Here is a 26,959-nt window from a genome sequence, read left to right as displayed (position 1 = left end):
ATGAATAAAAAAATAGAGGGCAATGTGAAATATCTTCTGGGAAAAACTGCTGACATGGAAAATAGGTCCTGGAGAGATGATTTGAAAATTATTTGTCTACCTGAAAACCATGATCAAGGAAAGAGCTTAGACACCATCTTCCAAGATATTCTCTGGGAAAATTGCCCTGAAATTCTAGAAGAAGAAGCTAAAATAGAAATTGAAAGAATCCACCGATCACCTCCAGAAAGAGATCCCAAAAAGAAAACTCTTAGGAATATTATAGCCAAATTCCAGAGCTCTCAGGTCAAGGAGAAAATATTGCAAGCTGCCAAAAAGAAAGAATTCAAGTACTGTGGAGCCCCAGTCAGGATAGCACAAGATCTAGCAGCTTCTACATTAAAGGACTGGAGGGCATGGAATATGATATTCCAGAGGGCAAAGGAATTGGGATTACAACCGAGAATCACCTACCCAGCAAAACTCAGCATTATCTTTCAGCGGAAAAAATGGGACTTTAATGAAAAAGAAGACTTTCAGATATTTGTGATGAAAAGACCTGAACTGAATGGTAAATATGACTTTCAAATACAAGACCCTAGAGAACCATAAAAAATTGGAGCTGGGGGACATACCTGGGGTCATACAGTCTTGTGTTTGAGGCCGGGTTTTGGCTGGGATCCCCCTGGGTCCAGGGGTGATGATTTGTCCACTGTGTCACTTAGCTAGATGATAACATCTTTAGGGTTAAATTGAGGGGTAAAGGGAATTCAGTCGGGGAGGGGGAAAGGCAAAAGTGAAATCCTACATGAAAGTAACAGAAAAGGTTTATGGAGTGGGGGAAGAGATAGGAGAAGAGCAGGGCAGTAAATGAATTTTACACTTATCAGAAAAGGGTCAAAGATCTTAAACTCATCAGAGCTGCCTCAAGGAAGGACTAATAGACACGACCAACTGGGTGTAGTAATCTGTTTAATCTGGGCAGTAAATGAGCCTAACATTCATCAGAATTGGCTCAAAGACCTCAATCTCATTAGAATTGGCTCAAGGAGAGAATAATGTACACACTCAACTGGGTGGAGTAATCTCTCTAACCCTGCAGGAAAATAGGACCGGAAGGGGATAAAGAGAGAGGGGCAAAAGAAGGAAGGGCAGAGTGGGGGAGGGGACAGACAGAAGCAAATCCCTTTTGAAGAGTGATAGGATGAAAGAAGATGGATAATAGAATAAATATCATGGGGAAGGGAACAGGATGGAAGGGAAACAGTTAACAATAGTAATCATGAAAAAGAGAAAAGGGGGAAAAATTGTACAAAAAATATTTATAGCAACTCTTGGTGGAGGCTAAGAATTGAGAATCAAGGGAATCTCCATCAACTGAGGAATGATGGAAAAAGCTATGCTATATGATTGTAGTGAAATGGACTTGTGCTATAGGAAATGACAAACAGGATGATCCCAGAAAAACCTGGAAAGACTAATGAACATCGATGTATATTGAAGTGAGCAGAGCTGGGAGGACATTGTACACAGTGACAGCAGTATTGTTCAATGAGCAATTGTGAATGACTTAACTACTCTCAGCAGTGCAATGATCCAAGACAATCCCAAAGAACTAATGAGGAAGCTTACTATGCACCCCTATAGAAAGAACTGATAAAAAGAACATTTATGGATTGTACATATATAACCTGATTGCGATCTTGTGGAGGGGGGAGGAAAGGGAGGGAGAGAGAAAAATTTGGAACTGTAAATCTTATGGAAATGAATGTTGAAAACTACCCTTACATGTAACTGGAAAATAAAGTAAATGTTTGTTGCTAAAAAAATTAAATTAAATTAAAAAAAACAAACAAACATCCAGGGCCATCTCCAGTTTTCCTGACATATATCTTGTCACTGGACCCAGATGGCTCTGGAGGAGAAAGTTGAGGTTGGTGACCTTGAACAGCCTTGCCTCACTTAAATCCAATTCAGTGCAAATCATGACATCACCTCCATATCATGGTCCTCTTTGAGAAGGAAGGACAAACAACAACTAGAATACATGCACAGAGATCACTGAATACAACTCCCGAATATACTACAAGGAAAAAACAGCCCCAAAGAACTAGAGAGAAACTAAATATTTATGATCTGACCATGCCCATATAAGCAAAATAGTAATACTACCTAAATTAACTTACCCATTCCATGCCACACCAAACCTGCTCTACAGAGCTAGAAAATACTGAGCTACATAATCCACGTGGAGGAACAAAACGTTGATAATGTCAAGAGAAATAATGAAAAATAGAAGGCAAAGGACCTGCCAGGGCTAGTTTGGCACTACATGGCAGATCAATCCATGAAATGGGTCAGATTCCCAGCACATTGAAATAAACTCTAGTGTTTGGGAGGACTCGTGACCTAGATCAGGGGGCTAGTTCACCCAAAGAGTTGGAGGCTCATTACATATCTGAGGGGGGAGAGAGCTTCCTTGGTCTGGGGGGGGGGGGCTCTTGAGGTTTCTTGGGAGTCCCGCTGCATTCCCACAACAGTGCTCAGGGATGCTGATGACGTCACCCGATGCATCCCTCTCCCACACGAGGGGCGGGGAGAGCGGGCCAGCAGCCGGCAGGAGCCAGTCTGGGATCAGCTTTCTGCCCCCAGACCCAGATGAGGTCCAGACTGAACCTCAGCTCCCTATAAACACTGGGCAGACCCAGGAGACGATGTCCGGCAAGATTGGATCGGGCGGGATATTTTCCCAAGAGAGGTTCGGTTCTAGATTGCCTCGGCCCCCACGCCCACGGGGCGCTGTTCTGTCTGGCTGTGAGTGGCAGAATCTGCTGGACTTGAATCTGGATCAATCCGAAGTCTGGACTGAATAGGGTTAGTGCACAGGGAAATCAAAGACAAGGCTAAGCACAAAATTTCCACAATTCTCCGTCCAGTACGCAGGCTCAACGCTTTGGGACGGAGGGCCGCGGTGCCTTCTGGGAGTTATAGTCTACGTCAACGACTCTAAAGCGCGCGCAAGGCTGGCACCTTCGGCCGCCTCACTCTGCTTCCCAGAATGCATTGCGGAGGGCCCTGGTGCGGCGCAGTTGGTAACGTGAATATTGTCGCAGAGTGAAATGCATCATGGGAATGCTTTTCCTCCTCTCGGAGTGCAATTCTGCTCTGCTGAGTTTGAGAGAAGGGAGGAAGGGCGCAAGCGCGGCACCGGCTCTCCGCTCCCTGCAGCCTGTTCCCTCAGAGTCACCAAAGTGGGCGAGGGAGGAAAGGTATGATTGAGCACGCAGCACCAGCTTCTTCGTTGCCTCACCTTCCCCCTTAGGTACTCGTGCTGAGTGGTCCTAGGGAGTGAGGGCGGAGCACTGCGCACGCGCTTCCCGAACTCCTCCCCCTAACCCCACAGCACGTGAGCTGTGCGCTCCTGCTATTAGCCCCTGACTGAGGGTGGGCGGATTGACGTCAGTCGTGGCAGTGCGCACGTCCAAGTCCCTAGTCCTCGGAGGCTGCCCCTGGCCCTGCTTTGTTGTTTATCTGCGTGAAAGCAGCTATATGTACGTGTGTGTGTGTGTGTAAAAATGTTTTCAGGGCCCCCCACCCCACCAGACTTATTTCCTGGAGGACCGAAATGTTTTCTTTTTTGTCTTTGCATCTGGAGCAGGTGCCCTATTTTCAAAAAACCCTGACTTTTTCCATCCATCCCTGTTAGCTCTCATCTCCTATCTCCTTCCTTTTGTGGCTAAAGTCCTCAAAAAGACCGTCTACAATAGGTGCTCCCAATTCCTCTCCTCTTTCTTCTTTGCCCCTGAGAGTCTAGCTTCTGACCTCCTCATTCTACCAGTGATCTCCTAGTTGCCAAATCCAGTGGCTTTCTCAGTGCTCATTCTCTACTTCTCTGTGGTCTTTGACACCCTTAATCCTTTTTTCCTCCTTGATCCTCTCTTCTCTCTAGGTTTTTAGGACATCACCCTCTTTCCACTGGTTCTTGTCTTGCCTATCTGATCAGTCCTTCCCTGTCTCCTTTGCTGGACCTTTAGGTCATGCTAACCTTGAATGTCCACAGGTTCTGTCTTGTGTGAGAATTGGAATGATACCCCCTACTGGGAAAGACATTTCAGGGAAGCTCCGCCATGAGGAGAAAGCATGTGCTTTAGAAACTATGTGACTTTAATGTCTGGAAGTTGCCCAGTATCTGGATGTCGCATCTATAGAACCACCTGTGGGACCTCTCAATCAGAGCTACCAGCCAATTAGCTTGGAGCTATGTGTGTGGATAGCCCTGTTTCCAGTTTCTCAAGAGGCTTCTGGGAGAAGCCAAGGATCAGCAGGCCTTTTCAGTGGGAGGCTTCAGGAGGGGAGGCAGATTAGAGAGAGCAGGCAGATCTAATTCTTTATCCACGTGTTTCTCTTTTCTTACCCCTAATATACTTTAATAAATACTTAATGCCTGAAGATTGGTGCTATATGTTTTCTAATTTAAGGTGACCACTCATTATATTTTAGACATCATAGCAACAATTTTAGCCCCTTACACTTGGGCCTTCTTCTCTTTGCCCAGTCCTATTTTCCTTGGTGATTTAAGGAACTTCCATAAATTCAATTATTTCTGTGCTAATGATTGTCAGATTTAATTATCCATACTATACCTCTTTACTGACCCCAAGTCTCAAATTGCCAACGGCCTATTGGACATGTTGAATTCCATGTCCTGTAGATTTCTTAAACTCTGCATGCCCAAACTGACTTCATTCTTTATCCCTCAAACCTTCCCCCCTTCTAAATTTTCCTATTACTATCAAGGGTACCATCCTACCACTATCTTCTTAGGCACCCAGGCTTGCAACCTAAGTATCATCCTCAAACTCTTCACTTCCTTACCCCCCCATATCCAAGCCGTTCCAAGACTTGGCCATTTTACCTCTGTCAGCATCTCTTGTGGATTTCACCTCTGCAGCATGTCTTGTGGATTTCACTTCTGCAGCATCTCTTGTGGATTTCACCTCTGCAGCATCTCTTGTGGATTTCAGTTCTGCAGCACCTCTTGTGGATTTCACCTCTGCAGCATCTCTTGTGGATTTCACCTCTGCAGTATCTCTTGTGGATTTCACCTCTGCAGCATCTCTCCTATACACCTCCTTCTCTCCTTTGATATTTCTTCACCCTGGTAGAAACCTTCCTCACCTCATGTCTGGACTATTACAATAGCTACTGGGTGGGGGGAGGGGTGTCGAGGGAGGTCAGGCTACCTCAAGTCTCTTCCACTTCAGTCTTTACTGCACTCAGCCACTAAAGTAACTTCTCTATAATACAGCTCTGATCATGTCACCCCTACATAATAATCTACCAGCCCCCTCTCCCCTCCACACACTTTTTCTTCTTCTTGTGTCTTACAGCCTCCCATATTCTGCAGTTCAATAACACTAACTACACCTCTGCCCCATACCTGGAATGCTCTTTCTCCTCATCTCTATCTCCTGGTGTCCCTGACTTCCTTCAAGTCATAGATAAAATGCCACCTTCTACAGGAAGTATTTTCCAATCCCTCTTTTTTTTTTGGGCAGGGCAATGAGGGTTAAGTGATTTGCCCCGGGGTCACAGCTAGTGAGTGTCAAGTGTCTGAGGCCAGATTTGAACTCAGGTTCTCCTGAATCCAAGGCTTGTGCTTTATCCACTGTGCCACCTAGCTACTCCCCCAGTCCCTCTTAATTTCGGTCCCTTCCCTCTGTTGATTATTTCCCATTTATTCTGTCCAGAGCTTGTCTATATATAATTGTTTACATGTTGTCTCTCCTGTTAGAGTATGAACATCATGAGAGCAGGGACTGTCTTTTGCCTTTGTATGCACAGTGCCTGGCACATGACTATTGGCGAATAGATGTTTATTGTCTGACTGAATGAGAAATGCTCATTAATTGCTTGGTTGATCTGAGTATGTATGTGGCCAAGGTACACTTGTAAAGTGCATGCACATAAGCCTTAGTGTTTGGATGTGTGTGTATATCTTTGTATGTGTGAATGTTCAGGTGGGTGTGTGCGCATAATTATATGCAGTGTTTCTGGTGTGTTTAGGCACACCCTTATGTGCTGGCAACCCCTAGGATCTGGAGCCTATGGCTGGCACATCTTCCGTTCTCTGGGGTCTTCCATCTACATATTCTATAGTCAGTTCCTGCTTCCTGCCCTTGCTTCTTACTCATTTCCCCTCTAAGACTTCTGTGAGGCTATGGTTCTGGAATAATGTGAGTGAGATTTTCCCCACCCCTTAAATATAAGAGATTTAACTGTTTTAATCATCAGTATTATATGAGATAAATGGCAATTAAGTATTCTTTAGTCTCTTAAGTTAGTCAATGTGGATATTATATCACTTGCTCTTAATATGTTCTGAATGTTCTTTAGTGGCTGAAATTAATGCAGTACTTATAAACTTATCTCTTGACCATTTTATCCCTCCATTGTGGTTACCAGTTTGGTTGTAATGCCCCTTTTTAAAAGGTGCATTGTGGTTAACCACAATACTAGAAATAGAGTCTTCTAAGCTAAAGGAACCAATCACCATTGAGACTCAAGACCATAGTATTCTGTGACCCAATATGTGACATAGTCTGGGCCGGACCTGTGACCTGGCTGAGTGCCGGTCACATTTGGTGATCCTGGTAAATTCTGATATGCATGATTTGTTTATTGGTGACCATGTTTCAGTGGACTCTCTCTGTACACTTGGGAATATACTCTGAGGGCGCAATGGGAGGAGCCTGTAAGGGTATAAAAACAATGGGATCCCTATACTCCGTCGTCTTTGGGTCCTAGACCTGAGACTGGCTTTATTGTAAGATCGGTACCCGCTCTCAATAAGGCCAATTTCTACAGCTTGGAGACTTTGCTGTTTCTTTTCCTTTATCGGACTTAGAAATGTTCGCAACAGTAAGAAGGTATGTCTGGGGACTTGGTCACCGTTCAGTCCAAGAGGCTCCTCAGTGCTCTGTGAGAGGCAATGCTTTCCCTGCTCCGGGGATGTTTCTGCTAGGTGAGCCTAGTCCCGCTGAGTCTGGTGGCCTTTCTGCCTTTCTCCTTTGCACTTCAGGAGGCCTCTGCCTTTTCTGTTCACTTTGTTTTCCAGGGCCTCCGTTGGCATGGGCAGGGAAGGCAAAAGGCATAACATATGCTTGAAAAGAATGTGCCTCTGGTCACTGGGCCATGATCTCTTGTGTGGGCCCAGGGGAGGTGGGGCCTTTTTAGCCAGGAAAATGAGGCTTAAAGGGTATTCTGAATTTTATTTTGATGGCAAGCATGTGATGAAAAGGAGTTCTTTGGAAATAGTATGTTTTAAAGTAAAGTTTACTTGTTAGTTTAAAAAGAAACTAAGGTTAGCATTTGCTTTCTTTAGTTTGATAAAAATGATGTCCTTTATTACTGTTATTCATTAAATGGTCATCTTAAAAAGTTCCCCTGGCTGCACATCTTGAACAAAATGTGCATGTGATCCCCAAAAAAGAGAAAAAAACCTATTTGTACAAAAATACTTACAGCAGCTCTTTTTGTGGTAGCTAAGAATTGGAAATCAAATGCCCATCCATTGGGGAGTGGCTAAACAAACTGTGGTATATGATGGTAATGGAATATTATTGTGCTATAAGAAATCACAAGCAGATGAGTTCAGAAAGACCTGGGAAGACTTGTATGAACTGATGTATAGTGAAGTGAGCAGAACCAAGAGAACATTGTGCACAGAGACAGCAATGCCATTTGATGAAGAACTGGGAATGACTTGACTGTTGATGAAACATACTATCCATCTCCAAAGAAAGAACAGATATTGATGGAACAGACTGAAGCATGCTATTTTTCACTTTCTTTCATCTTTTTCTTTTAATCGAGTTTTCTTGTACAAAATGACAAATATGATAGTGTTTTACATAATCGCACATATATAACCCATATCTGATTGTTTGCAGGAAAGGGAGGGAGGGAAAGATGGATAAAATTTGGAACCCAAAACTATAAATGAAAATGTTTATTACAGAATTTTTTTAAAAAGTGTGTGTGTGTGTGTGTGTGTGTGTGTGTGTGTGTGTGTGTGTGTGTGTGTGTGTGTGTGTGTTCGTTCCTTGGTCAAAACATTCCTCACTAAATGCCCAGTCTTGTTTCTCATTCTGTGGGTGCAAAGCACACAATAGTCTTTTTCCTTAACTGTTCCTTGAGGGACTTAGATTCAAAACCAATTCATTTGCCTGCTCAGGGCTGTGGATGTCTCAAAAAGACCTCTGATAGAATATGTAATTGTGATTTCGGTCCTCATCTGCTGCCTCCATCCCCTCTGGCATGAGTGGCCCTAGGTAGTGTCCTCAGGGCCTCAGCTGGCAGCACCAGGGGTACCCTGGCCAGTGGGAGGTAGGGATGTGAACCCCAAGGAGAGGGCCTCAGTTGAAGTGATCTTGCTTTTGTTCCCCCAGGTCCCAGCTTTACTGGAAGGGGAAAATGGTGGGGGATGCCCCTAGAAGAAGACTCTTGTCCTGACACTTTTCCCTGGAGTTCCAGGACAGTGCCTGATGGGAAGGAAGAGATTCTGGAAGGTCCAGCTGTTCCTGGTCATCCTGGCTGGACCAAGAGGTCTTGAGTGGAGTCATGTTGGGAGAAGAGCTCGGAGGTCATGACTCTGGAGGAGTTGGCCTGAGTACTTGGGGGAAGAAGTGAAGATTTCCAGAGGATCGGCAGGGAGAAGGGCATGTTGCCAGTGTGGGGATGGCTCAGGAGAGGTCTTGTGAAGGATGGACCAGGAGGGGAGAAATGAACTGTCCCAGCAGCTGACCCCCATCCTTCTCTTCCTTGCTCTCCTCCGCTGCTCCACAGGCAGCGTCAGTGCGCCAGCACTCTCTGTCAGGCTCCTTTCACAGTTGGAAAGCCCCTGGGACGGTGAAAGAGGTAGGTCGTCCCCCTGGCCATTCTTGAGCAGTGATGGTCAGTTCTGTGGGATGGTGGAGAAGGTGCATGGAGGGATGATCTAAGGTGCAGCACTGCTGGTGCAGGGGGCTGGGGGTGAGTGAGGGCTTGTCTAAGGGGCACAAGCAGAACTGGTCTCTGCCCCTCATGAGTTCTTTGTCCTCCAGCTCAGCCTTCCAGGGACTGCCCTTCCCCAGGCAGAGGCATGGAGGGTACGGAGAGAATGACTTCTGGTTTCCTTATAGCCACATTTCAGGTGAGTTCAAATTCTTCCTTGAGCCCCTTCTCTCTTCTCCTCCCTTCTCCCCTTTCTCTTCTTCTGTTCAGTTCAGCAAGTGTCATTAAGTGCTTCCCTATGTGCAAAGTACCTGGGACACAAAGGTAAAAGGGAAGCTACCCCTTCCCCAGTGACCTTTCCTCTATGGGTGGGCATGTGGATATGCAGGGAAGAGACAAGCAGAGACTGAAAGAAAGACAGTGGCCGGCAGAGATGGAAGGGGAGAAAAGGAGAGGTGGGGATAGGCGGGGGAGGAAGACAAGAAGCCGTGTAGGAGACAGCGACCACCTTCCCTGGGTGCCTCGTCTCAGCTCCACATTCAGGAGGAGTGTAGCTATTTTGGAAGGCCGCTCCGACAGGCAGGGGAATGTGCAGAGGAGGCTGTCCAGGATGGAGTAGGGGCTTGAGTTCTAGCCAAAGGACGGTCTATTGAGTGGGCTTGGGAGGTTTGGCTCGGAGAAGATTGAAGGGTCACACCCAAGAGCCGGGTCAATGTATTCATTGGACGTTCATGAGGAAGAGGCAGAGACTGGTTTTGCTTGGCCCCAGTGGGCACCACTAGGAGTGATGAGAGGACATTGAAAGAAGTGAATATGTAACTATGTGAGGACAGACTTGCTGTCACAGGGGAGAAGAGATGCCTCAGCAATGGGGCAGCTCCCCTCCTAGAAGGCTTCCACCCGGGGCTGAACAACCACTCATCAGGGGAACACATCATGTGCTCCTGTCTGTCTGCACTGGACCAGATGCCTCTGGAGGCCCTCCAGCCCTGCTTCTCTAGCTGTGCAAAGGATCATGTCCTCAAACAGCGATAAGCGTCAGTGGGGAAAACAGATTTACAGACAACTTGGCCTGAGACCCAATTAAACCAAGTCATCCTGACAGTTTGTATGGATGAAAGAAGAGTAGGGGCAAACAGCATCATGGGGAGCCTTTGTCTGGAGATCTGGGACAGCCTCTTTTTGCCTTCATTTCATTGACACCATTGAAGAAATCATTAAAAATAAGTCATTGAGGGGGAAGCTGGTGGCACAGTGGCCCTGGATTCAGGTGGACCTGAATTCAAATATGGCCTATGACCTCAGATGCTTGACACTTACTAGCTGTGTGACCCTGGGCAAGTCACTTAACCCTCATTGTCCCACAAAAAAAAAAAAAGGAAAAAAGAAAATAAGTCATCGAAAGAGACTAGGAAGGGGGGTGGAGTAGGCGTCTGTGTCCCAGGCTGCCCAGTTCTAAGAACATTGAAGGACATATTTCCAAATTCCAATAAAGATAAATTTCTAGCTTCTTAGGGATGGATGGGATGTTATTACTTCTTTAAAAAAAGAAGTCTATCAAAAAAGATTTCATTAACTACTGATCCCAGAGTTTATTTTTCTATCTCTACGAAATTTTCATGAGAAAATACCCCTACACCTAGTGGGGACAACCTTGATGAAGGGAGGAGCAAGGAACAGGCAGCATTGTGCAAGCAGCTTTCTGCTGAATACCCCAACACCACAGAAAGAAGAGATTTCAGGGGAAGGGGCAGGGAACATAAGGGCCCACTACTTTATACTTTTGACTGTAATAAAGCACTGGATTTAGTGAACAACATCCGATATTCAGAGCTCCTGCCAGGAAACAAAGAAGGTGGTGCCCCGAGAGAAAGCCAAGTGGTGTTAATGTTCAGAAATATTATCAGTAACTCTTGTCTTGTTCTGACCTTTGTTAGAATATTCATTGGCTCCCTGGGGACAGCTAGGTGGCACAGTGGATAAAGCACCAGCCCTGGATTCAGAAGGACCTAAATTCAAATCTGGCCGCAGACGCTTGACACTTACTAGCTGTGTGACCCTGGGCAAGTCACTTAACCCTCATTGCCCTGCCAAAAAAAAAAAAAAAAGAATATTGGCTCCCGAAGGAGTTGGTCACGGAGAGGGAGCACTCCCCTGTACCTAAGCAGAAGTTCCTTTTTGACCAGTGCAACTGTTGCATGTCCAGTGGTCAAAGGGGGACTGATTTTCTCGTGTGGTTTGGGGCTGTAGGAGTAAAGGGCATGGGTTTTGGGGGGTTCCTTGTGGAGAGGATTGTTGGGGTATCCATGTGTGATTAGATGTGTACCAGCTGCTGTGTCTAGTCCCAAGGGAGGTCCCCCCACAAGTAGGAAAGCAGTTAATCTTCGGAGGCCTGGTCCCTGGCTCAGTAGGAATGTGTTTGATTTAGGAATCTGTGACATTCAAGGATGTGTCTGTGGACTTCACCCGGGAGGAGTGGAGGCACCTGGATCCTGCCCAGAGAGCCCTGTACAGGGATGTGATGTGGGAGAACTATGAGAACCTGGTCTCTGTGGGTAAGTACAGTTCTCCCCAGGGGAAATGCAGACCTGGTTCTTGAGGAAAATAATCCAGGCTGTGGGTTACTTCGGAAGCATCCAAGCCCCTTTGTGGCCCAAAGAGAGAATGCTTCTGGATTCCCTGTACATCTGGGCCTTTCTTCATGTCATGGGGTCCACCTAGCTTTCTGGACTTTTCACATGTCATTTCAGTTCACCTCCTGGTGGTCTAGGGGGAGTGGTCACCCTGCGGCCTGTCACCTCACACCTGAGGACCCCCCTGGTCCCCACAGCCAGTTGCCGTGATGTTTATTGTTTGCACACCTCTCTTTCTCCCTTATATGTCTGTGTGGTTTCTTGTGGGCATGCCCAGTGTCTGCTATGGGACCTGACCCAGGAGTGATGGACATACAGGGAAAGGTCTTCCTCTCAGTGTAGAATGGCTCCAATGACCCAGTTTTCCTTCTGAGCCTCATTCAGGTCTTGCCTGATCTTCACCCAGGGCCCCTGGAGCTTGTCACCCAGTTAGCATATTAGGGACGGTCAGCACAGGTGGTTGGGGAATGGGATCCAGAACTGGGAGACAAACCTGAGGGAGCCCCTGCTTGTCCTCGAGTAGGACCAAATGCTGATTGCCTTCTGGCCCTGTGTGCAGGGATTCCTGTTTGCAGACTGGATCTGACCTCCCTGTTGGAGAAGCAAGAAGCAGCATGGAATCCAGAGAGCAGAGGCCCAAGAGCGTCTTGTCTGGGTGAGTGAACAGCAGGGAGATGATGGGAGTTGGCAGCCTCTGCCTTGTTTTCTGTCCCACGCATTGTGGAGGTGCTATCACTGTGATCATGGCTTCATTTTGTATTGTGGTAGCTCTCTGGTATTCTGTTTTATATTTTTTTTAATTTGATGGATTTGACATTCTGTCTCAGAGATATTGTCATTTGCCTTATTACAGATTTGAAGGGGCAGCTAGGTGACACAGTGGATAAAGTACCAGCCCTGGATTCAGGAGGACCTGAGTTCAAATCCGGCCTCAGACACTTCACACTTACTAGCTGTGTGACCCTGGGCAAATCACTTAACCCTCATTGCCCCACAAAAAGACAAAACAGAACAAATTTGGAGAGTTTAAACAGTTTTCCTCTTTCATCTTCCTAATTTGCGTTCCTTTAAAAATTATTTTCTTTTTATTGATACCTTTTGCTTTGATATCACCTTCATTTTCTTTTAACTTTATATTTAAATTTTTATTTTTTGTTATTTGGAACTTGACAAACAGACAAAAGTAACATGTCCACATGCCGTGAGGAAAAGAAAAAGAGAAAAGGTAGTCAAACAAATTAGATTCAATCATTGGCTATGTGAGAAAGAAGAAAATTTAATGAGAAAAAAGAATTTCCAGTAAATTAATACATCATCAAAGTCTGATCATACATTCAGTGATCCAGGCTTGCAGAGAAAAAAGGGAAGTACCATTTTTCACCTCATCTTCTGGGCCAAGCTTGGTGATTATTATTATAAATGATGTAGCCTTCCATTTATGGAGATGTTAGTGTCTTTTCTACTTATAGTCTAGTCATTGTGTGTATTGTTTTCCTGGCTCTGTTTCACTGAACATTTGTGTGCTTTGATTTTGTTTTTTGGCCATTCGACAGTCAGTGACCCTGTTCTTTTTCATGACTTCTTTACTACTATAGAAACTTCCATTATGAATATTTTGATATATATGAAACCTTTCCTTTTTCTTATTTTTAAATATATGTATATATTTTCATGTTTTTCTGAAATTGGCATGGATTGGCAAACATGAATATTTTTCTATGCAAAAAATTGAACAAGAGAATTACATATGCCATCCCACATCTCTATATTGTTTATTTCTTTTCTTTCTTTCTTTCTTTTTTTTTTTTTTGGCCGGGCATTGAGGGTTAAGTAACTTGCCCAAGGTCACACATCTAGTAAGTGTCAAGTGTCTGAAGCTGGATTTGAACTCAGGTCCTCCTGAATCCAGGGCCGGTGCTCTATCCACTGCGCCACCTAGCTGTCCCCCATATTGCTTATTTCTTTTCAAAATTATATAATAAATTTAACTCATTGCTTACAAAATTTTCCTCTTGGTATCTCTTCCTGACCACCCCTTTTTTTCTTGTCAGTCCTTTAAAAAAAAATGCTACAGTCTTTTCCTTTTGGAGGGGTACCATTCTTTCCAAATGACCCCAACTGAAAAAATTCATAAAAAATAAGTATGGTGAAGCAAAGAAAACCCAGCCATTTGCCATGTCTGAAGATGTAGGTGTCAAGACCCTCTGCACGTGAGCCCCCTACCCATCATGTGGTTGATGGTTTTATCATAGAGTTGTGTCATGACATTGATCACGGTTCCTTCAAATTTCTTTTGCTTTATAGTATTATTGTTATTGTGTAAATTGTTGTGCTTCTGCTTATTTCATGCTACATCAGTCCATATAACTCTTCCTAAGTTTCTCTGAATTAATCCTTCCATTATTTCTTTTATCTATATTCCATTGAAATAATATATTATAGTTTGTTTCACCATCCCCCGTTGATGTACATCCTCTTGGTTTCCAGTTCTTTGACATAATAAAAAGTGCTTATATAAATATCTTTGTGTATATGGGCCCTTCCCTCTGCCTTTCGTACTTTTGAGTCAAAAGGCATGTACAAGTTTGTGACTTTGGGAATATATTTGCTTTTACTTTCCACAATGGTTGGACTACTTCATGGTGCTTGAGCAGTGCATTAATGTCCCTCTTAAAGCTCAGAATTGATTTAATTTGCAGAACTAATTATATAGAAGAATTTTTTCATATCGTTGATAGTTTGATTTCTTTGAGAATAACCTCTTCTTATCTTTTGTCCATTTCTTTTTTGGGGATGGTTCTTATTCTCATACATTTCAAATAGTTCCTTGTATAACTTAAATCAGAATTTTATCAGAGAAACTTGATGCAAGGATTTTTTTCAACTGTTTTCCCCCTTATTTGAACTATGTTGATTTTATTTTTGCAAATTCTTTTCTTTTTAACTTTTCTCTTTTCTTAGGAACTTAATGATCATTTCAATAATAATAATAACCAGAATCTTATATGGTGCTTCAAGTTTGAGAAAACATTTTAGATATGTACTTTATGATCTTCATAATAAACTTGGGCGGTAGATCCCATTAGTATCCACATTTTATAGATTAGGAAACTGAGGCAGAGTGACAGAGGTTAAGTGACTTGCCCAGGATCACACAGCAAATAAGTATGTGAGGCAAGATTTGAGCTCAGGTCTTCCTAACTTCATTTTATCTACTTTGTTACCTAACTGTACAAAGAACAACCACAAGAAAGAGAACTGTGTAAAACTATAAACTTCAGCAAGGTACAGCATGGAAATTCTTTTTAATTTTATGGAGTCAGAATTGTCCATTTTATCTTTGTTTTCCCATCAAAGTATCTCCTTCCTTGCTTCTCTTATTTGTTCATGATCTTGTGACCTTTAATATCTCAGTATGAGACAGTTGTTGATCTAAACCTAATTTCTGCCAGACTGTTTTTCATTGTTCCCAGAAGTTTTGTAGAATAGTGACTTCTTACTCCACTAGTTAGTGTGGGGATTTGCTGATCATTCTGTTACTGTTTATTTGTTTCTTTATGTTGTATACCTAATTTGCTCTACTGTTTGACAGTTTTGTTTTTTACCAGTGTACCAAATAATTTTGAATTTCATTACTCTGTAATACCCAGCTGGCACCTGTGTAACCATTTCATTTCCACTTTTTAGAGAGTTATTTCCCTTAAGATTCTTTACTTTTTGTTCCTCCAGATATAATTTTATTATTTATTTTTGGTTTTTTAATGTAGTACTTTGGTGATTTGATTAGTATGGTACTAAATAAGTAAATTCTTTTGTTTCTAATATTAGCACTGTCCAAATATGAGCTATTAATGTCTAAAATTATTTGTCTATATTTCTCTAAAGAATGTTTTGTAAATGTGTTCACGTAGTTCCTGTATATGCCTTGGTGGGTAGTCTCCTAAATATTTATACTTTCTTTGGTTATATTGAATGTAATTTTTCTACATACAGAATATGTGGATTTATTTTATATTCTGCTATTTTAGTAAAGTTATTGTTTCAGTTGCTTTTTAAGTTGAATCCCTAGGCATCTCTAAATAGATCAATTGACATATCTGCAAAAATCAATAATTTTGCTTCCTCTTTGCCTGTGTTTATTCCCTCAATTTCTTTTTCTTGTATTATTACTACAATGAGCATTTCTAGTAATAAGTGATAGTGGTGATACTGAAATCCCTTGCTTTACTCCTGGTCTTCATGGATAGGTCTTTTAGTGTTTCTCTAATACATTTTATGCTGTTTCTTTGTTTTAGATAGATCCTATTTGCCATATTAAGGAAAACATCACTTAATCCTGTATTTTTAAAATTTTTAGATCTTTAAAGCAAAATGGGTATTATATTTTTTTCTTTTTTCATGTTGTTAGCATAATGACTTTTTAAAATTGCTTTTGTAATTAATTTGGCCACTTACATTGACAGTTTTTCTAAAATATTGAACTGGTCTGTCATTCCTAGTATAAATCTCACCTAGTCATAGTGAATATTCTTTTTTTTAATATGATGCTATAGCTCCTTTGCTAATATATAAAATTCTTGTGTCAGTATTCATTATGGACCCTAGTCTATAATGTGCTCTGCTTTTTGTCTCCTTGGTTTAGGTATCAAAAGCATATTGAAATCATAGAAGTATGTTTCCACTTGTAAATTCATCAAGAAAATAAAATAAAATAACATTAAAAAAAAATAGATAAATTCATCAGGCCTGGAATTTTTTATTTGGAAGTTCACTGTTAACTTATTCCATTTAATTTTCTTAGAATGAGTTATTTAAATTCTCTATTTCTTCTTCTGTTAAATTCTGTAAATTCTTTTTTTTGTTCACTATTATCTGTTTCACTGAAGTCATGTGTTTTGTTGGTATATAATTAATCAAAATGTTGTTTAGTCATTCCCATTTTTCCCTTCTCATAGAATATAAGCATTTTGTTATTACCTAGCACCTTCCTTTAGTTCAAATGCCTTTACCTTTCTAGCTTTCTCTTCACTCCCATGATTGCATTTCACAGTATCAATTCAGTTCTGATGTTTTCATCAGGAATACTTAAAAATCCTCCATTTAAAAAAAATTTATTTATAAAAGATGCATTTTTTCCCCTAATGGATTTTATTCTGCTTTTCCAGGTAAGTCTTAGTTGTAAGCCTACTTTTGGCTCTTGGAATATGGTATTCCAAAATTTCATCATAGTGGTAGCTGCCAAATCTTTTGTGGTTCTGACTGACTGTGGTCCACTGCCACTTAACCTCTAACTTTTGGCTACTTCACAGATGAGTGTATTTTCATTTATTGATTTTTCTGTGCTAATTTTCCCCCTTCCTGTGTAGCTTTCCTTTCTTCAGTTATACAGAAGATAATTTGACTTTCCATTAAATGTGGTTTTTACTGACATCTGTGATTGTTTGAATGCACTGGAATATAGTTTACTTAATCCTAGGCAGCTAAGTGCTCTTTTGCTATCTTTTTATCTGTCTTTGGCTTCCATTCAAATAGTCCTTGTTCTGCCTGGTTCAAGCTGAACATCATTTTCCTTATTGTTTCAGATAGAAACTAGAACCTTCTCTTAAAAAGGTTCCTTGCTCTCAATACAGAAGCAATGGCTAGTGATATTTTTTTTTTATTTTTTCAGATTCCCTTAATAAGGAGATGAAATTTAAGACAAGAAACTCAAGTCTGATACAGAACATTTGCGTAGAAGCATCATCCAAGAAGAGACTGCAAAAGGGCTCAACCTGGCATTGCAAGATGAACAAATCTGAGGAATATGATGTTGATTTAGAAAAACCAAAGGGCAACCTGGAGAGACAGTCCAGAGAAGTAACAGTCACTCCCAAATCAACTTTTAATAAAGGAAGTGGACCTCAGAGTAATACATCTGGGAGAAGATTTAGCTTTGAGTCAGTCTTTGTTGCACTTTGGAGAGGAACAATGGGGGGGAGTCTCTATAAATATAAGACACTTAGAAAGGGCACCAAAGATTTTCCTGCCCCAATTACTTGTAATACATTCTCTTTAGGGAGGAATTTTCCCAAGTATATCCACTGCAAACAGCCCTTTAGGTACCACTCAGACCTAATTAAATTTCATAGAATACATGCTGGACAGAAGCAGTGTAAACACAAGAAATGTGGCAAAGCCATTGGCAGGAGGTTGAATTTTATTGGTTATAAGAATAGAGAGAAATGTAAGTGTAAGAAATATGAGAAAGCCTTCAGCTACAAGGGAAACTTGACTAAACACAAAAGAATTCATATGAGAGAAAAACCTGTTGAATGTAATGAATTTGAAAAAGTCTTCAGTGAGAAGGGATATATTACTCATCAGGGAATTCACACTGGAGGGAAACCCTTTGAATGTAACAAATATGGGAAAGCCTTCAGTAAGAAGGGACTCCTTAATAGACATCATAGAATTCATACTGGAGAGAAATGCTTTAAAAATAATGCGTGTGGAAAAGTTTTCAGTGACGGTGCAGAATTTATTACCCATAAGAGAATTCATACTAGGAAGAAACTTTTTGAATCTAGTGAATGTGGGGAAGGCTTTAACCAGAGAGAACACCTTATTAGTCATCAGAGAATTCATATTAGAGAGAAACCCTTCGCTTTTAATGAGTGTGGAAAGGCCTTCAGTGAGAAGGGAAACCTTATTGCACTTCAGAGATCTCATACTGATGAGAAACCCTTTGAATATAATGAATGTGGAGAAGACTTTAGCCAGAGGGAAACCCTCATTATTCATCAGAGAACTCATACTGGAGAGAAATGCTTTAAAAGTAACAAGTGTGGAAAAGCTTTCAGTGACAGTGCACAGTTTATTATCCATAAGAGAATTCATACTAGAGAGAAACCTTTTGAATGTAAAGCTTGTGGGAAAGCTTTTAATAGTAAGAAAAGGCTTTATAGACATCAGAGAATTCACACTGAAGGGAAACCTGGATGTAATGAATGTGGGGAAAGCTTCAACCATAGGGAAAGCCTTAATAATCATCAGAAAACTCATACTAGAGAGCAACCCTTTGCATGTAGTGAGTGTGGGAAAGCCTTCAGTGATAGTCAAATACTTAGAAGTCACCAAGGCCTTCATACTGGAGAGAAACCTTTTGAATGTAATGAGTGTGGGAAAGCCTTCAGTGAAAGGGGTCGCCTTAATAGACATGAGAGGATTCATACTGGAGAGAAACCGTTTGAATGTAATGAATGTGGGAAAGCCTTCAGTGAGAGTGGACATTTTATTATTCATCAGAGAATCCATACTGGAGAGAAGCCATTTGAATGTAATGAATGTGGGAAAGCCTTCAGTGAGAGGGGAAGCCTTAATAGACATCAGAGAATTCATACTGGAGAGAAACCCTTTGGATGTAATGAATGCGGGAAAGGCTTCAACAGGAGGGAAAACCTTATTAGCCATCAGAGAACTCATACTAGAGAAAAACCCTTTTCTTGTAATGAGTGTGGGAAAACCTTTAGCCAGAGGGGAAACCTTACTACCCATCAAAGAACTCATACGGGTGAGAAACCCTTTGCCTGTAATGAATGTGGACAAGCCTGTAGTCAGAGAGCAAGTCTCATTTATCATCATAGGAGTCATACTGGAGAAAAACCCTTTGACTGTAATGAATGTGGGAAGGCCTTCTGTGAGAGAGGAAACCTCATTGCACATCAGAGGACTCATACTGGGGAGAAACCCTTTGAATGTCATGAATGTGGAAAAGACTTTAGCAGGAGGGAAAACCTTATTAGTCATCAGAGAACTCATACTGGAGAGAAACCTTTTGAATGTAATGAATGTGGGAAAGCTTTTAGACAAAAGGGAAGCCTTATGACCCATCAGAGGATTCATACTGGAGAGAAACCCTTTAATTGTAATGAATGTGGGAAAGCCTTTAGTGTGAGGGGAAACCTTATTGCTCATCAAAGAACTCATACTGGAGAAAAACCCTTTACCTGTAATGAATGTGGGAAAGCCTTCAGTGGAAAGGGGTATTTTATTACACATCAGAGAACTCATACTGGAGAGAAACCTTTTGCATGTAAAGAATGTGGGAAAGCTTTCAGTGAACGGGGAAGCCTCAATAGACATCAAAGAATCCATACTGGAGAGAAAACCTTTGCATGTAATGAATGTGGGAAAGCCTTTAGCCAAAGGGCAAGTCTTATCACCCATCAGAGAACTCATACTGGAGAGAAACCTTTTCCATGTAATGATTGTGGGAAAGCTTTCAGACGGAGGAGAAACCTCATTACACATCAGAGAAGTCATACTGGAGATAAACCCTTTGTTTGTAATGTATGTGGGAAAGCCTTCAGTGAGAGGGGACACTTTACTACCCACCAGAGAATTCATACTGGAGAAAAACCCTTTGAATGTAACGACTGTGGGAAAGCCTTCAGTGAGAAGGGAAGCCTTACTAGACATCAAAGAACTCATACTGGAGAGAAACCCTTTGCATGTAAAGAATGTGGGAAGGCCTTCAGTGGGAGAGCAAACCTTATTAGACATCAAAGAACACATACTGGAGAGAAACCATTTGCATGTAATGAATGTGGAAAGGCCTTCAGTGGGAGAGCAAACCTTGTTAGACATCAGAGAAGTCATACTGGAGAGAAACCTTTTGCATGTGATGAATGTGACATAGCTTTCAGTAGGAAGGCAAACCTTATTGCCCATCAGAGAGTTCACACTGTTGAACAACCCTTGGAACATAGAGAACATGAGAAAGCTTTCATTAAGAGGGAACTACCCAAAAATTGCCAGAGAATTAAAACTGTACAAAAACCTTTTGCTTGTAATGAATGTAAGAAGTCCTTCGGAGAGAGGAAGCATCTTATCACTCATCAAAGAGTTCATACTGGAGTGAAGCATTTTGATAATAATAAATACAAAGAATAGTTTTTAATGGTTTTGTGTCAGCCTCGCAGGAGGTCTCCAGTGCAGTGCTGGAAGTCTCTTCTTGACTTGTACTTAACATTTATGTCTGTGACTTGGAGAAAGGTTTAGACGGTGTGCTTGTCACATTTACAGTTGACACAAAGGTGAAAGGAAGAGCTGAAACACCAGATGAGAGTTAGGATCCAGAAGGATATTGATAGGCTGGAGTACTAGGATGATTCTAGTAAGGTGAAATTCAGTGGGAATAAATATCAAGTCGTATCCTAGAGTACAAAATTCCATTTCACAAATATAAGATGTCATGGCATGGTTAGACAGCAGTTCTGAAAAAACATCTTGGAGTTTTAGTGGCCTGCAAGCTCAACATGAGTTAACAATGTAATGTGGGAGACAAAGAACCTAATGTGATTTTAGGCTACATTAAGTAAAACATAGATTCTAGGAATTATGGAGCAAATAGTAACACCACTCTGCCCTCCTCTGACATCTGAATTCTGTGTTTACTTCTGAGCAGCAGGTCACAAGGTTGCTATTGATAAGGGAAAGAATATTTAGGAAAGGGCGGCTCAGATGATGCCTTGAGTCCATGTCATGAGGAATGGGCTTAGAGGAACTGGACATGTTAACCCTGGTAAAGAGAAAACAGGAACATGGTTCTGTTTTCAAGTAATTGAAAAGCTATCACGTGAGACAGATTAGGTGTTTTGTTTGACCCTATAGGACACAACTAGGATCAGTGTGCAGATGTTGCAAAAATTTTAATGTAGGTTTCTTATGAGAAAAAACACTCCATAACAATTGAAGTATAAAAATAGACTGCCTGGGGAGGCAGTGGATTCCTCCTCAGATGTCTTCAAACAAAAGCTATATGACCATTTGTTGGATATTTTCTTACAATATCATTTCTGTTTCTGTTTGAGATTGGAATGGATAACCACTGGAGTCTATCTCAAATTTTATGATTCTGTGAATTGACTTCACTAAGAATGGGCTATATGTGAAAGTCGATGCCCATTTATTGGGGATGGATGGGCAGATTGTAGTATGTGAATTTAAATGGAATAATTCTGACCTGTAAAAAAGGATGGATATGGGGGTGGCTAGGTGGCGCAGTGGATAGGGCGCCGGCCCTGGAGTCAGGAGGACCTGAGTTCAGATCCGGCCTCAGACACTTAACACTTACTAGCTGTGTGACCCTGGGCAAGTCACTTAACCCCAATTGCCTTACCGAAAAAAACAAACAAACAAAAAGGATGGATATGGAAAAAAATTAACTGATTCAGAGCAAAGTAAGCAGTACCAACAGTATACACAACAATGTAAATAGAAGAAATAACCCAAATTGAATCCTGTTTAGTTCTAACGACACAAATTTGACTCAGGACGAGGAAAAAAAAAACACCTTTCATTTTCAGAAGGGGAAGAGGAATGACTAGAAATGTGTAATGGCATATACTGTTGGACTTTATAGTTAATTTTGTGGAACTGATTTTCCCTCTTTTTTCATCCTCTTGAAATATATGACTCTGTGGGTGAGGGTCAGAATATATTTTAGAACAAAAATGATGTAGAAACAAGAGAGATTAATTGGTATGTCAAATTTTCTTTAAAAAGAAATTCAATAGGGGAAACTGGGTGGTGCAGTGGATAAAGTACTGGCCCTGGATTCAGGAGGACCTGAATTCAAATCTGGTCTCAGACACTTGATACTTACTAGCTGTGTGACCCTGGGCAAGTCACTTAACCCTCATTGCCCTGCAAAAAAACACCCACAAAAACCAACTGAATGAACAGGTTATTCTAGGCCATGGGTTACCATCCTGATGTATACATACCCCCAAGGAACAGGAGAAATTTGTGAAGGGGATAGAGAAAATGGCAGAAAGACCAGTATATGCTGGAGAAAAAAGGGCCTGTTAAACTACAGGGTATCAAAGTTAAATAGAAACCAAACCTTCTGGGTTACAAATTGTCATAGAAAACCATGAAATAATATCAATGTTGTATTTTTATTAATTTTGTTAAACTTTTCTCCATTGCATTTTGTTTTTGTTTTGTTTTGTTTTTGGTGGGGCAATGAGGATTAAGTGACTTGCCCAAGGTCACACAGCTAGTAAGTGTCAAGTGTCTGAGACCAGATTTGAACTCAGGTTCTCCTGAATCCAGGGCTGGTGCTTTATCCACTGCGCCACCTAGCCACCCTCTCCCCATTGCATTTTTTTTTTGCAGGGTAATGAGGGTTAAGTGACTTGCCCAGGGTCACACAGCTAGTCAAGTGTCTGAGGCTGGATTTGAACTCAGGTCCTCCTGAATCCAAGGCCAGTACTTTATCCACTGCGCCACCTAGCTGCCCCTCCCATTGCATTTTAATCTGGTTTGGGCTGCACTTGAGAGTTTTATGCTATAGGCAGTTTGTGGGCCTGCAGGGAGTTTGATACCTCTCTTCTAATACATTTGAAAAGAGACAGGTGAAGGAACAATTCCTCTGACAAAACCAAATGAATAATGTTTGAATATAAAGCCCTTTGAACTAGAAAAAAATAGTGACAAAACCTAGCAAAAGATGAACTAATCAGGGCAGCTAGGTGGCGCAGTGGATAGAGCACCGACCCTGGAGTCAGGAGTACCTGAGTTCAAATCCGGCCTCAGACACTTAACACTTACTAGCTGTGTGACCCTAGGCTAGTCACTTAACCCCAAATGCCTCACTAAAAAAAAAAAAAAAAAAAAAGATGAACTAATTGATCACAGTAATGACCAAATTGCTTTCTGATCAAAGAAGTCCCAAAATGTTTGGAACTCAGGGAAGCACATCCCATTCTTAATAAATGTGGGTCCACTGTTTTCCTTCTGTTTCAAAAACTTCTCTCGGGTCATCTAGGTGGCACAGTGGATAGAGCACCAGCCCTGGAGTCAGGAGGACCTGAGTTCAAATCCAGCCTCAGACACTTGACACTTACTAGCTGAGTGACCCTGAGCAAGTCACTTAACCCTCATTGCCCTGCAAAAAAAAAAAAAAAAGAACTTCAAAAATCCAAGATGGGGAAGTCATGAGAAAGAGGTCTTTTGAAAAGATGTGGGTTGTTTGGATTGCAAACTGTCTATTGATATATTGAGATATATATATAATTTTTTTTTTGATGAGGCAATTGGGGTTAAGTGACTTGCCCAGGGTCACACAGTCAAGTGTCAAGTGTCTGAGGCCAGATTTGAACTCAGGTCCTCCTGAACCCAGGGTCAGTGCTTTATCCACTGTGCCACCTAGCTGCCCCTGTCTATTGATATTAAAGCCAGAAATTCTAATGAACTCTTGGGCCACATAAAAGGAGGTAAGATCTTTAGGAATGAGGGAGTAATATTCTCACTGTACTCTTTTCCCTCATCATATCCCACTTGAAGTATGCAGTTTAGATATAATGTTGAAAGATGGTGATGAGCAGAATCTCTTGCAGAAGACAGCCCAGAATGATGGAAGGATTCAGCTTCATGCGTTATGAAGTTCAAGTCATGGCTCCGGGGATGTTCAGCATGGAAAAGAAAAGACTCACAGCAACATGATAGTTGTCTTCAAGTATCTGAAGGTCTAAGTGGCAGAGGGGTGAGGCTTGTTCTGCTCCCCCCCAATACCTAGTAACAACTGATGGAACTTCAAAGGGAAAACTAGACTTGATGGAAGAAAATCTTTCCAAGTGACCTCAAATTGCACTGGAAGACTTTGAGAAGTAGTGGACTTTCTAATTGGAGCTCTTTGAGTAAATGACAAACGGATCCTTGTTAGGTATGTTGTAGAGGGAGAGTTGTTTTGTTTTGTTTTGTTTTGTTTTGGATTGTGGTTGGACTTAGTGGTCACTGAGGACTTTTCTAACACATATTGTATGATTCCATCTGATTCTGTGGATGCTGTGAAGCTTTCATTCAGACAGTATGCTTTATTAAAAGAGGCACCTGTGTTGATTGTCATTTAATCTCTGCCATAATCCTCTGGGGTAGGGAATGACAGAGCACTCCCGTATCCCTGTCAAGAATACCCCTTGGGAGAAGGTGGGGGTTGGAGCCAGGATGGTGGAGAGAAGCCAGGGAAGTTGCCTGAGCTTTCCCATGTTTCCTTCAGAAACAATATTAAATCAAGCCTCTAAACAGATTCTGGAACTACAGAACCTACAAAAAGACACAATTCTCTTACTTGAGAAGACTTCAGGAAAGGTCTCACCTGGGTGAAAGGGGAGGGTGGCTCAGCACTGCTAGGCTCAACTTGGCTCAGTGGGCAGCTTGATGCTGCTGCAACTTGACAAAGCTGAGAGAAGTGCAGCTGAGGGCAGTAAGAAGCTTGCAACAGTGAACCCTGTGCCCCAGGAACAGACTTCAACTTTATAAGTTTAAAAATAGGCTACAATACAAGCAAGAAACAAAAAAGGACCTTTACCATATGGTGAAAGGGAAGACCAAAACTCAAATTCAGATGAGTTTGTCAAAATGCCTACAAGTGAAGACTCAAGTGGGAAGATGATCTTGTCTCAAGACCAAAATGCCTTCTTTGAAGACCTCAAAAAGGCTTTTAAAAACCAAATGGGGGGCAGAGCCAAGATGGCAGAGAGGAAACAGCAAGCTGCCTGAGCTCTCCTTCTGTTCCCTCAAAAAGAACATTAAATCAAGCCTCTGGACAGATTCTGAAACTATAGAACCTGCAAAGAGACAGAGAGACACAGTCTTCCAACCAGAGATAATTTAGAAGACTTCAGGAAAAGGTTGGTCTGACTTGGGCAAAAGGGAGGCCCAGCGCAGGGCAGCAACCCAGTGCCGAGGGGGTCAGGGCAAGTCAGCAGGAGCTGTGGGCCACAGCTGAACAACTGAGGCCCCTGGAACCTGGCTCAAAAATCTTGTGGCCAAGAAGGACAGTGGAAAAACCTACCTGCACCAGCTGGGAGGGCCACAAATGGGTCAGGCAGGAACGGGTGCTGGGATCAGGTGCCTGGCTGAGCGCTCAGACAGGAAGTGCAGGGGGGTGAACTGCACACACTATAAAGGCCTCAGAGTAAAAAGCCGGTCACACAGCACCTATACCCCTGCACAAGGAGCCCAAAACAGGGACCCTGGTGCCCCCAGAGCAGACCTCAACTTAAATAAATAAGCTGCAATAATGAGTAAGAAGTAAAAAAGAGCCCTCTCCATTGAGAGCTTCTGTATCAATAGGGAAGAAGCCAACACAAACTCAGATGAGGACAATACCCTCAAATTGCCTACATGTGAAGGCTCACAAGGGAAGGTGAATTGGTCTCAAGAACAAAAAGCCTTCCTGGAAGAGCTCAAAAAGGATTTTAAAAATCAACTGAGAGAAGAAGAAGAAATTGGGAGAGAAATGAAAGCAAAACAAGAAAACTATGAAAAAAGAATCAGCAGCTTGGAAAAGGAAGCACAAAAATTGACTGGCCAAATGGAAAAAAAAGAGAATAATTTCACTGAAGAAAACAATGCCTTAAAAATTAAAATTGGTCAGTTGGAAGATAAGGAATTCATGAGACACCAGGAATCAGTCAAGCAGAATCAAAAGAATGAAAAAATAGAAGAAAATGTGAAATACCTCATTGGAAAGACAACTGATCTGGAAAACAGATTGAGGAGAGACAATTTGAGAATCATTGGTCTGCCTGAAAGCCATGACCAGAAAAAGAATCTAGACAACATATTCCAGGAAATTATTAAGGAGAACTGCCCTGATATCATAGAATCAGATCCACCGATCACCTCCTGAAAGAGACCCCAAAAGGAAAACTCCAAGGAATATTGTAGCCAAATTCCAGAATTATTAGGTGAAGGAGAAAATACTCCAAGCAACCAGAAAGAAGCAATTTAAATATCATGAGCCACAGTCAGGATTGCTTAGACCTGGCAGCTTCAACATTAAAGGACCGCAAGGCTTGGAATATGATATTCTGGAAGGCAAAGGAGCTTGGATTGCAGCCAAGAATCTATTACCCAGCAAAAATGTGCATTCTCTTTCAGGGGAAAAGATAGACATTTAATGACATTGGAGACTTTCAATCTTTCCTGGTGAAAAGACCAGAACTGAATAGAAAATTCAATCTTAACATACAAGACTCAAGAGAAGTTTAAAAAGGTAAACAGAGGGAAAAAAAAAAGGTTACTCAATTAGGTTAAACAGCTTATATCCCTACACGGGAAGATAATACTCATAACTCTTAAGAACTGTAAATGTATTTGGGCAGAGAGAAGGTGTTTACACAGAGGGTATAAATATAAATTGTCTTTGATGTGGTGATACAAAAAAAATTAAGGGGTTAAAAAGGAAGTCTAAGGGGAGGAAAGGAAAGGGGAGGTGGAATGGGATGAATTATATCATATGAAGAGGTGAAAAAAAAAAACCTATTACAATAGAGGGAAAGAAAGAAGGGGTGAACATTGTT

The 26,959-nt window shown here is 41.8% G+C and overlaps 1 protein-coding gene across 1 annotated transcript; it reads left to right on the top strand.

Annotated features, from left to right (window-relative positions):
* Positions 1–3,099: 3,099 nt before the first annotated feature.
* LOC122725425 (zinc finger protein 850-like) lies at positions 3,100–21,618 on the top strand. Its single transcript, XM_043962530.1, has 6 exons — positions 3,100–3,248; positions 8,430–8,898; positions 9,084–9,172; positions 11,402–11,528; positions 12,166–12,261; positions 17,275–21,618. The coding sequence occupies exons 2-6, from the start codon at positions 8,745–8,747 to the stop codon at positions 20,535–20,537; spliced, it is 3,729 nt and encodes a 1,242-aa protein (XP_043818465.1). The 5' UTR covers positions 3,100–3,248; positions 8,430–8,744; the 3' UTR covers positions 20,538–21,618.
* Positions 21,619–26,959: the final 5,341 nt, after the last annotated feature.

The sequence above is a fragment of the Dromiciops gliroides genome, chromosome 4 (genome assembly GCF_019393635.1).
Source record: "Dromiciops gliroides isolate mDroGli1 chromosome 4, mDroGli1.pri, whole genome shotgun sequence".
NCBI classification, from domain to species: domain Eukaryota; kingdom Metazoa; phylum Chordata; class Mammalia; order Microbiotheria; family Microbiotheriidae; genus Dromiciops; species Dromiciops gliroides.
The sequence above is the reverse complement of the archived record's forward strand: the minus strand, read 5'-3'. Positions and strand labels throughout refer to the sequence as shown.